The sequence below is a fragment of the Crocodylus porosus genome, unplaced genomic scaffold (assembly GCF_001723895.1).
Source record: "Crocodylus porosus isolate Cpor-Errol unplaced genomic scaffold, CroPor_comp1, whole genome shotgun sequence".
NCBI classification, from domain to species: domain Eukaryota; kingdom Metazoa; phylum Chordata; order Crocodylia; family Crocodylidae; genus Crocodylus; species Crocodylus porosus.
Window position 1 is genome coordinate 75796500 of NW_017728947.1, and position 12407 is coordinate 75808906.

Genomic DNA, 12407 nt, shown 5'->3' on the forward strand with positions numbered 1-12407 from the left:
CACCTTGCTGGGGTCATTTGACCCCAGTACTCTTTCCTGCCATGGCAGGGGGTTGGATTTGATGATCTGCTCAGGTCCCTTCGGACCTTACAAACTACGAAACTATACCCAGAGCCTGCTCAGTCCTGTGCCCCTGAGCTCCTAGACTACATGCACACAATGACTAGGATAAAGGTTGCAGCCAAAAGCCACGTTAGGGCAAGGAAGCACTTAAAGACTGGGAAAGCTACCACCAAAAACAAGTCCAAAAGGGGATGGGGAAGCTTATGCCAGCAGCAATATGGTGACATCCTAGCACTGTGTTTGGCAGGCAAGGAGACAACATCCAGGGGGCAGCATTTTGCAGAGCACCTCATATGTAAACTGAATGAAGCAACCTGTTCCACCATGCCATCCAACTAGGAAGTCTTCACAGATGTGAGATGCTCCCAGCCAAACAACCTGCAGCCCAAGGAAAAGTCTCCAGGGCTGACTGCCAGGGTCCAGATCTCGCCTCTACTGGCTAGAGCACTTCCAATTCTTATCACAAAGTGTACTCAAAGCTTGCAGTGCTTCAGGAGATGGTCAGGTGTCACCCCGCCAGGTTACAAAGCAGTTAACTAGGAAGGCTGCATATGGCAGAGAGGGGAATAGATCCCAGACCCCAAATACAAGCTAAAGTTTTCATCCCCTTGTCCCCCCTCATTTACCCTGCTTTTCTGGGTCAATGTGCCAAATGGAGGTACACAGCTATTCTCTCCTGGAGGTCAGCAACCTATGGCTTGTAGGCTGAATCTGGCCCATGGAGCCATTTTATCCAGCCTGCAGACAGGGGCTTCAGCAGTGTTTGACAAAGGTTGCTCTCTTTGTGCTTCCCCTGGGAAACAGCAATGGCAGCAGGAGCTCTCTGTGCCAGCTGGGTCTTAGCTCCCACCCACTCTGTGCCTGAGCTGGGTCATTCTGGCCAGCAACCTGAAAAAGACTAGCCAGCCATCCCTCCACAGCCAAGAGCAGTGTCCTGGACACCTATCTCCCAAGGAGCTGTAGAACCTGGGGGCACTACATACTTTCTACCCTTTCTTAGCAGGTGGTCCAGCCCACAGATAAAGTACTGCTCTAACTCAAGTGAGTGATGTCTGGTCTGTAGGATCTCAAGGGCCAGAGTTCAAAACTTGCTAGGGGTGGGGATCCTTAGGGTTGGACATGAAATTAGTTTATTTTTTAGAAACCAAGTAAGGAAATTCACAAAGAGGAAACATCCTGAAGACAGAATTAAAAACTAAATTTCATCTGCTACTTACAACACAACACACAAATTTTGCATTTCAACCACCACATGGGCTCGGTCTCAGACTGAGGGAAAACATAGCTGGCAGGGTGAGCAGAAGAGGCAGCCCCTAGAGGACTGCGAGAGCATAAGAAATGCTGAGCACAATGAAGGGAGAAGCAGACCTCCTACAGAGGTAGGAGGGTCCCAAGTCCAGAGACAGTGCTAGAGAGAAACTCAAGCTGGGCCCCAAGTACCGCACAGTCTCATCTGAGTCCAAATAACTCCTTACTGCTCCTAGAGCTGGTGGTGGCAGAAGTGAAATAAAAACAATGTTCCCATGGTTTTGGAGATGAGAAGTCCTGATTCACAGTCCAGTTGCTGCAAAGCCCACCCCAAGGAGATAAGGCCTTTCCAACAGGTCATCCCGGAAAGGCACTGGGACTACCCCAAATAAGGTCTCTCTCTTCCTGAGGTGAGACAATAAGCAGAAAGAGAAGGGGCTGCTTCAGACACATAGGGGAGAGCTCCCAGCTTTGGCAGCAAAATTATGCTCCCCCCCCCAAAAAAAAAAAAAAAAAAAAAAAGAGAACCTGCACTTGTTTATTTCACTGGCAATGGGGGATCCCAAGGGCAACTCTGGCCTGAAAACAGGTGATGCTCAGCTCAGACCAAGAGCCTCTAAGGAATTAATGGCAGGGTGCTTCCATGCTACTGGGCAAATGCAGGACGAGACAACCACAGCCTGAAGAGCTAAGTGCTGGGGAAGAAGAGGAAACAGCCTGCTGGCCACTCACAAATACAGGGAGATCCCCAGCAATGGTGGACAGCACTGTCCCAGAGCCTGGAGCTCTTCACACAGAGTTCCACTGCTCCCTCTCAGTTCCACTTCCCCATTTCTACGGCCAGGGGTTGAGAAATCCCTTTTGCCCAAACCCCAGATGGCCCAACGGCCCCATATTTCCTCCGCCAACAGCTCTGCTTCCCCAACACAGCCACAGTGCTGATGACAGTGACCTCCCTGGCTGCAGCCCAGCAAGATCTGTTTGCTTTGTTGAGCAAAGTCCACTATCCTCCCAGCCTAACGGGGGCAGGCTATAATGTCTTTACAGAGGTGCAAGGAGAATCAGCCATCAAAGCAGGTTTGGCAGAGTTCAGTCAATTCTCCCACAGCCAACAGTCCACAGGACTCTAGAGCTTCCTCTCCAAAACACTCAAGTCCCCCAGAGCCTTAGGAACCCATACCCTATTAGTTACTGCAGCTCCACATGTCTTCATTCACTAAGCTCTGCATATGCAACAACATTGCCTGCAAGGTCCCAACTACAGAATCCATGGTACCACTGGATACAGAGACATAGGCAGCTCAGCTGCCACCAAATACTAACCCTCAGAGTCAAGGAATTCTGAGCTCTCAGGCACTGGCATTTGGAGTTACCTACCACAACGTTGACTCTCTGTAGGTAGGCTGCACCTGGAAATCCTCTGCCTACATCAAGATAGAAACAGCTAAAAGAAAACTACAAGGGAGCCTGACAGCAAGCTGTGAGGGGCCAGAGCCAAGATTGAAGCATTTGTTAGCAGCAGCAGGAACACAAGTCTACATACAGTTAACTGAAGTAACCCTAAAGCCACATTGCCTCAGACTATGATTATGAAAGTGAAGGCTTAGTTATACTATAAAGTTGCCAGTGGTACCCAATGCTCTGCTGGCAGAATTAAACTACCTCTACCAAGCAAAGCAAGGCTTTTGCCATTGTCCAGCAGCTGGCAGAAGGCACAGGGAGACACTTCTGCACCTTCTGTGGTCCCTTCAGCAACTGGTGCATTTCTGGAGTCAACTCCAGTCTGGCAGCCCAGTTGCTGAACAGTCACACAGAACTGCCAGAAGTGCATGGGTGTACATGTGATCATGTGGCAGCAGAAGCTGCCTCTTGTCTGCTGAGGGCAGAAGCAGCTGAGTGGAGACAGAAAGTGTGTATGGAAACATCTGGACATGTTTCAGGAAGAGGCAAGTAGTATAATGAAGGGTGTGAATGAGTCAACACTGCCCCTAGTGCCCCAGTGCAGTGTTACTGGAGAACTGGGCTGCTGGAGGCACTTCTGTTTTAAATGAGAAGTAAAACCAAAGCCCTGAGCACTTGGGGTCACTGAAGATCCTGAGAAACAACACACGAGGATCACATAACCAGCATCCCACCCAAGGCCAGTATCACTTTCCTCTGAAAATTCCTCTATTTCAGCTGCGGCAGTTACTCATATCCCAAACTACGTTCAGAATAGCTGTTGGGTCCCACAGCAAAGGTGCCTTGCTTTGGGCAGGGTTTGGAGATGAGATGATCTCCACATTTGGTAAGCAAAGCGAGCTGGGATCTTTTGGGATAAGGTGTGAAAGAAACGGTATACCCAAAAGCATAATCCGCGCAGTGACTATGAAAGGACTTGAGCGGCCTTAAGCCTGAAAGAAACAAGAGAAGGAAGCAGAGATACTTCTCCTCAAATTGGGGAAGGAGCCCACACATTTGCTGTTTTAGGGTATTCATACTGAAGTTGATCCTGCCCAGATGCTCAGCCAAGAGACAGGCAAATGCGTCATGCTCACAGGAAATGCCAGCCCCGAGGCTCATTAGGCAACTGTCCCTGCAGCACGAATGCAAGACTGACGTCCTCGTCTCCCCTTCCGTCAGTGGATCACTCAAAGGAAGGGGTCCTGGGTACAGCCGAAAAGCATTGCTAAGAGTTAAAACATCCTCCCTAGAGAAGGGTTACTAGCCTGGCACATGGCTGCCACCACTGGGGGCACACAGACATCACATTCCTCCAAAGAAAACCAAGAGGTAGGCAAACAGGGAGGAAGGAAAGGATCCTGAAAGGAGAAGCAGAATGGAAGTGCAAGAAGGGAAATCCTGTCCCCTTTATACTTCTGGGGGATCTCTCTTAGCGAGCATCATGGTTCTTCCTCAGGGAGTCCTCCCTGTCCTTTGTTTTGGGCCTCAGCCGAAAGAATCCCCAAGTAATCTGCTGACAAGATATAAGGACAACTTCACTCTCAACAATAATGCAGGTAGTGACTCTCTTGCATTTGACTAGAGGGATGGGCAATTATTTGGGCTGGAGGGCCACTTAGGGAGTTTTGCTGAGCTCCAACTGGTAGATTACTACACCAGCAGGGGCAGGGTGCGCTCAGCTAGGCTGATGGGCCAGGGCCGTGGGAAGACAAGGAGCAGAGGGTGGGAGTGTGATGGGAGGGTGGAGTCACAGCTACTTTCAAGATCTGGGGGCAGTGACAGCATGGGGCCAGAGCAGAGCCACAATTCACTCCCTGCATGACAAATCATGACCAGCCCAACCTGGGAGAAGGGTGAAGCGTACACTCAAGACCCAACTCCCGCCCCAGCACAGGTGCATGCGGGTAACTCCAGTATAGTGCAGGGTGGCCCGAACAGCACAGGGTGACCTAATCTGGTAACAATCCATCAGAGCCACCCATGCTGCTAAACCACACTGCTCTACAGCCATGTTGTACTGGGGCTGACCACATACACCTCTGCAGAGGCAGGTGTAGCAGAAGCCAAGTCACAGGCATGGGCTCTGCCCCTCTCCCATGTCAGGCCCTTCAGAATGTTGTGCAGGAAGCAGGTCACGGCTCTGCCCTAGCCCTGTGCTGTCTCTGCCCTGCAATCTTGGCCCGGCCACCTCACCCTGCCCAGTCAGAGCCCCATCCTCACTCCATCCGCCTCACTGAGCATGCCCTGCCTGCTGGTGTTTTGCACCCATCTCCCTGGAGACCTGACCCACCCTCTCTGTCCAGCGCCTCTAGCAGTGGGTGCTGGGTAGACAGGCCAGGCTGCTCAGTGAGCAGGGCCAGATTTGGTGGTGCCAACTGCCAGTGGCCACCAGAATGAGCTGTCACTGGGGCTGCCAGGAGGCAGAATCCAGCTGCTGTGCTGTCACACCCCCACTGTGTGTCTGGGAGCAGAGGGACCAGCCATATATGCCATAGTCCAAGCTGCCCTCTGTACTTGTACTAGGCGAGGCCAAGGGACCTGCCCTGGGCCATAGTTTGCCCACCTCTGATCTAACAGCTACTGTTATGCCTATTCTGTAACACCAAACATCTTGACCTGAGGAATCCCATTCCTCCCACTCCTCCCCCTGAATAATTGCGAAGTGCTCTGCAAACAAGACAGAGGGTCACTTCACCCCAAACCCTTTCCCAAATGCTCCCCTCATCTAAATGCACTTGATTGGAGTGCTGGAAACAGCCAGCCTTTTTGCACTTACCCACAGGTAGCTTGCTCTCAAAACAGGCCTCAAACATGTCATAGTCCTCAGTTGTGAAGGCAAACTTGCCCTTAGTGGCATCCTCCTTGGCATAGAGGATATGTCCAGCCGAGTCAGTTATCTGTAGGAGAGATGGATCATGAGAGTGGGAAATACAGCCCCACTATGTTCACATGCCTAGACCAAGCAGAAAATGCAAGCAGCTCTTTCCAGGACCCTGCATGTTTGTCACTTCCATCAGACTCTTTTCTTCCCTCATCCCAACTCAGTTCCTTCAATCATACCCTGAGCTGACAAAGCCAGGGGGGCTTCTAGCATGTGGTTAATTAAAAAGCAGTGGATGCAGACTAATTTAGGTGTTCTGGTTTCTTTGAATCACTATTCCATGCTTCCTATCTTCTTACACATTAGATTTGCAATCCCCTAAAGCAGGCATCGACAGCTTTCAGCCCAGAGTGACTGGCTCCAGCAGCATTCAGTGGTTGGAGTGCTCGACAGTGTTTGGCAACAGGGACTTCCTGGCCTGGGCCCTTTCCTCTGCTGTGCTGCAACTGGGTGGCAGGGAGAAGCAGTAGTAGTCAGGTTCTACTGTCAACCACCTCAGATCCAGCCTACCACGAAATGTTGCCAACTGCTGACATAAAGCAATGCACAGACAAACAGAGGATTGATTCTCTGGTTCCTTCAGAGAGACAATAAGGGATAAACAGGACTGGTTCTTCAGCTGTAGAAATGCAAAAAGGGACATATTTGCTCCCCCAGGAACAAACTGCTTGTATAGCCCTGAGCCAGGCAAAGTCTAGGTGCCAGATTTGTAAAAAAGTAGCCACTTTGCTCAGGGTAGATCAGACAGGGTTTCAGATCTCAAAGGCTGCACCAGAATAATTGCTAATGTGTGTCAATGGCACAATCAGAATAGGAAATTAGGATTGGAAGGGACCTCAGGAGGCCATCTTTTTAGACTAAAATACTTTCTAGATTCTTCTCTCAAGTCCAGAGGAGTTAAATCCACAGAGAGAACCAGTGACAGACACTGCTCAAGAAAGAGACCTGAGAACCACTGTGCATCACACAGCAAAGAGCCCTGCTTAGTAGGCAGCAGTGGCCTAAAAAAGTAAACACCTCAATTAAGGAGCATGACAGAAAAGAATACTTGAGGTTTTACTATGCCTTACATGAAATGATACCTTGCCTTCATCTGATCACCCTCTCTGAAAAAAGAGCAGAAATAAAAGGGGTGCTGAAATGAGAAAAGGTCTGGAAAGTCTTTCATGAGAACAGATGAAAGATTTAGGACAAGTTTAGAGGAGAGGTATGAAAGTAAGACAGAGGTATTCAACATAATGAAGATATAGAAAAGCTAAGTCAGGCACTCCTATCAACCCTCCCCCAACCCCTGGCTCACAACAGCAAAGTAAAAAGCCAAACAATAAAATGGAAAGGCAGCACGTTTAAACACTCATGAAAAGAAATACTCTCCTTATTTATCATCAGAGCATCTTATTAACTCCTACAGACCACTGGAGCCCAGAACTTTGTAGGATTCAGAAAAAAGACTCAGCCGTTTAACAGGATTGATAGAACTGCCACGTCAGCCAGGACAAAAGCAAGGGCGATAGATAAACCCTCCTACATCAGGGCACACACCATAAATGGACAGGAGATTAGAGAGAAACTTGTTCTGTAGCACTTCTTGCTCCTTCCTCTGGACCAGCGTTTCTTGACCCAAAAGTCGGTTGCAAGAATATATGAAAGGGTCGTGAATAAACTTAAAAAATGGATATAAAGTAGGAAAAAAATGGGAAACCATGGCTTTTCCTTAGCAGAGTTCCAGCTTGCAAGGGGCTGTTTGGGGCACCCCATGCCCCAGCCCCCAGGAGCTGGACTTGGGAGTCAGGGGCACCAAGAGAGGCAGAGAGGGCTGTTTTCTGCTTAAACTATTTACTGGGTCAGGAGTGGCCATCAATGTTAACCTATTTTACCAGGACCCATTTGTAGAGAACCACTGCTCTGGACCATCTGATACTAGACGGGCCTCTGCCTAGGCAGAGTTCAGCCTTCTGGCTCACCAGCCCTGGAGACCGGTCACAGTATCACCTTGACTCACCAAAGCTAATTCAGGGTGATGCTGTACAGTCTGCATAACAGGGCCTCAATCCAAGAGATCAACTTCTGGTAGGCATGAAGTAAGACTGACTTGAAAAGGTCCCTTCCATATGGGCCGCTGCTACTCTAAGGTTAGCTGGGCCCTGTCTGCTGTGTTCTGGAGCTGGAGGAACCCCTGCTGCTCTCTCTATAGAAACAAGCAGAAAAGCAGGGTAGAGTTGCACCATATAAATGAACCAATTCAGAGATGCATAACATTTCACAAGCAACAGCTCACTTCATGTGATGCCACAAAAACATCTCACAAAGTAAGCTGTTGATTATGAAAACTTACACATCCCTGAATTAGGTAGTCTTTAAGATGCAACTCTGCCAAAGCTTCTGCCTGACTTCAGATTAACACAGTTAAATACCCCTCTGCATAGAGGAAGCTGTGCTGTACCTGGCCCCAACTCATTTTTCCCCCAGAACCCAGACTGGGTTCTCTCCCCAGCACTAGCAACAGACTGCCCATAACCCACAGTTCAGAAAATGACACCTCTGCTGTCTGTTCCGATCACCTGGGCCCATTACTCAAACACATTATCTGTTAAACTGAGCATATGGGGGAGAGGATAGCTGCACAAAGCCCAACCAACACTTGTGTGTGGGAGAAGCCAGCCTGAAAGAGTTTCTTCGTGATATCCTAGTGTTATTTACAGTAATGCTGCTCCCCCCCACAGACACAGCATTGTCCTCGCTTGACAAACAACACATCACATTGGGAGTGTGGGGAATTGAACAATGAGACAGCTGCACGTGACCGGGGCCATGGGGAACGTCATCCACCCAAGAGCCTAGACTCTGCAGCCAGCTGGCGCACTTAGCAGCCTTCAGGCACAGAGGGTGCCACTGTTCATACTGGGGTTTCACAAACGCTCAAAACTCTGCTCATCAATACAAACCATCTCAAGTGCAATCGGTATCAACTCCCAACCTCCTACAGGCTAGCAGCTAACCAGGGGGAGCCTGCCCCATCACTCTGACTTCCAGTGCCAAAGAAAAGGTGCCATCTGAAGACATCCTGCTCTGGCCTAGCCCTTCTACATACAAGCACACAATGGCAAAGGAACTGCATTAAAAAGCATTGGGGGAAGCCAGCACTTCCAGGGCAGAGCCAGCACATGGTCTGCCCACAGCACTCAACCAGCAGAGCAGGGCAGCAAGAAACACAGCAGGCCACTGCTGCACCAGCGCAGCTGCAAAGGGGCAAGAGAAGGCAGGTTTTAAACTCAAACTCGTTGCTTACTCCGCACCTCATGGCCACCTACAGCACCAATCCCGCAAAAGGAGGCAGAGCTGCAGAAGATCCCTGCAGGTACCTGATGCCAGGAGCAGCAACAGGGGAGCAACACACTGCCGCATGGCCGGCAGGGAGTTCAGGGGCTCACCCCGGGCACCAGAGTACCCCGAGGTAGCGAGCAGAGCTCTGCCTTCCCGCGCTGCCACCGGGCACCGGAAGGGCATATGTAGCTGCCCAGGACTAGTGAAGTAGATGGGGGTCTCCCCACGGTAACGCAGCAGCCACGTGGGCGGGGCCGACAGGGGCGCTGCTGCGGCAGCGGAGCAACCCCGAGCGCCGGCGCCGCCACATAGGGCCCCTCCCCCGGTGCCACGTGTCGGCCGCGGTCCAGGCTCTGCGGCGAGCCCGCCCCGCCCCGCCCCGCTCCGGGCCGCGGTGGCACCTTGAGATTGGCGGCGGGGCCGACCGAGGAGCCGGGCGGGGCGCCGATCTCGTACTCGCCCGTGACCAGCGTGTCGCGGTGGATCTCCTCGCGCAGGCACTTGCGCGCCTTGCCCGGCAGCTGGAAGGAGATGGGCCGCGCGGGGCCCGCCAGCAGCAGCAGCAACAGCAACAGCAACGGCGGCAACGACAACATGGCGGCGACGCGGCGCTCCGGATGCCACAGGCCGCACGTCCGCGCGCCGCACGTGACCCGCCGCCGCCTGCGTGGTGCGTCACCGGGGGCGGGGCGGGGCGCGTCATCCTGGGCTGCGCGCGTGGTGGCAGAGTAGGCCTCGGCGCGGCGTGGAGGATGTGCGCGCGCGTAGCCGCACTGCCTGTTCTAGTCTTAGACCCGGGGCGCTGCTACGTGCCTCTTCACTGCCGGGGGGGGGGAATTAGGTCGGTCAAATAAAGTTTAGTCGATTGAGTAGTCAAACATCGTAAAAAATTGCCACAAGGTCCAAATAATACATAGGAAAAGCACAAGTTTTCCATCTAGAAATGTGTCAAAAACAATAAATCATATTTCTGTAAAGAAAACTACAAAGAAATACGGGGGTTTTTTTGCAAATCTATCATCTTTGACCCCCTCAAAAATACGCAGTCAACTGATTGACTTGCCAGCCCTAGTGCTTGCCAACTCTAGGTGGGAACCTTCCTTTGGCAGCTGTCTCAGCTGCTTCCTCCCCAAGCTGCCCTATGCTGAGGCACAGAGGAGCAGAGCTGATAGGGCCTCACAAGGGCCTTTAGTCCAGGCCCCTGCTCAGGGCAGGAGGGTCTCAGGACCCTGTCCTGCCATGCATCTGTCCAGGCTGCTCTTGAGGAGCATCAGGTTGGCTCTGAGGAGCTGGAGGGGAGGGAAACATTTACTCATTTGACCTGAACTGGGGGAGGTGGGACAGAGCTGGCTGTGTTAGGCTGAAGTCAAGGAGCAGGCAGGGAGACTGGCACCTTACAAGTGAACCTGAGAGAGAGAGAGAGTGTCTACCTAACTACCCAAGTGTGTGTGTGTGTGTGTGTGTGTGTGAGTCTGTCTATCTATTTCTACTAGCTAGACAGACATGCACACACACACACACTGGCTCCGCAGTTCTGTAAAAATGCAAATGTGTGGCTGTGAGGTTCAGAGGGAATGGGAGACAATAGGCGTGAGACAGGTGGGGTGGGGAGGGAAGGGGGAATGTTGAACTGGTAACAGAATGTAGCTGATAAAATGCAGACTGATTGCCTGGAGTTATCAGATGGCATGCAAGTTATAACATGCTGTCAATCCAATGTCTATATTTAGTCCATGATTTTTTATATCCAATAGATTTATGAAGTGAAGTTGTAGGCTTGTCTGCGAAAGGTGTTTTGTAAACTGCCTTTGAGGATTCGAACTGAGAGACTGGAGAGAGAGTGATTGTCTTGTGAGAAGTGTGTGCCCACAGAAGTGATTCTTCCACTCTGTTCAACCCTGGCAAGGCCCCTCCTCCCCCAGCCTACTGTGTCCAGTTCTGGGCCCCACAATTCAAAAATGTCAGGGACAGATTTTAATGAGCTCAGAGCAGAGCAAGAATAATGACTGGGGCCTGGGAGGCAAGTCTTACGAGGAAAGGCCGAAAGAAATAGGGTTATTTAGTCAGAGAAGACTGAGTGGGGCTTTGATTAGTCTTCAAATAGCTGAAGGGTGATTACAGAGGATGGAGATGGGCTTTTCTCTGTGGCTACAGAAGACAGAACCTGGAGCAATGGCCTTAAGTTGCAACAGAGGATATTTAGGATTAGGAGGAACTTTCTGACTATAAAGGTGGTCAAGCACTGCAACAGGCTACCTAGAAAAATTGTGGATTCTCCATCTGTGGAAGTTTTCTTGAAATTGGCAAAGAGCCTATGACTATGGTTGATGCAAGTCCACACGGCTTGCAGCAATGCAGGGATGTGGCCAGGCATCCAGAGCAAAACAAGCAGCAACTTCTGGTTGCTGCTGTAATCCTGAATGTGAACCTGGGGCTGCTGGCAGAAGTTGCTCTTTTTTGCGTTGTGTCTGCCTTCCATCCCTAACTAGCACCCAGGATAGTTGCCCCTGTCACTCCCTCTGTACTTACAGCACTGATGGCTTGATTATGTCTTGATGCATGATCACCAGTGGCACATGCTTCCAAAATACAGAACTATGTTCAGATTGTAAAAGAAATGGTGATGATTATTTTCTGTAGCAATTTTATTAATATTATGGGCAGGAAACAAAATAGACCATAATGAACTGCAAAGCAGTCTTAAGAAACCATGTATAAGCCATCGCTTAAGCTTCATAAAATAGTTATTAATTCACAAAAAGATTGGTTAGATGTGAAGTGCAGGCCTGGTGAGGACATCAGTGTGTATCTGCTTTTAAAAGGGCATGTAATACTGAAAGCAGGGTTCAGGCGGAAGAAGCATTTGAAGTAACTGTGACTTAAGTACTACCCATTTTTGAGACAAAATTTTGACAAACTCAGAAAACTCACTGTGACTTAATATTACAGAAGTTTGGGAAAGCAGCCAGAGGAAGAAGGCCAAGAAGCACCTTCAATCTCGAAATCGTATTGGGACCATAAAAAAGTCACTGCATATGATGAGTGAGATTCTCTTAAAAGGACATCACGTTATAATACTAGGGAGGGAGCATAGTGACAACAAGCAGGGTAATAGGGCAGCAGCTAGTCCTGCAAACTGTTTCCAGCAGCAGACGTGCTACCTCACAAATGAGAAACAGTAAATCCTTCATACATCCTGGCAGAGTGGCTAATTAGCTCACCCTAAAGAATCACAGAATCATAGAAGTAGGGTCAGAAGGGACCTTGTAGATCTTCAAGTCCGACCAACTGCCTGGGCGGGAGAAAAACTGGACTCAAATGAGTCCAGCCAGGTAGTTATCAAGCCTCTTCTTCAAGATCCCCAGGGTAGGAGCCAGCACCACTTCCCTTGGAAGTTGGTTCCAGCTCCTAGCTGCCCTGACCATGAAGTTGTTCCTCCTGATATCTA

General features: G+C 50.3%; 1 protein-coding gene across 1 annotated transcript in view; it reads right to left on the bottom strand.

Annotated features, from left to right (window-relative positions):
- TMED10 (transmembrane p24 trafficking protein 10) overlaps positions 1-11520 on the bottom strand; it is a 19619-nt gene extending 8099 nt beyond the window's left edge. Inside the window, exons 1-3 of the mRNA XM_019551135.1 lie at positions 11489-11520; positions 9361-9736; positions 5531-5651 (exon numbers count right to left, since the gene is read on the bottom strand). Of these exons, the coding sequence (XP_019406680.1) occupies positions 5531-5651; positions 9361-9736; positions 11489-11520 (529 nt within the window). The remainder of the gene's footprint in view (positions 1-5530; positions 5652-9360; positions 9737-11488) is intronic.
- Between the last annotated feature and the right edge of the window lie 887 nt (positions 11521-12407).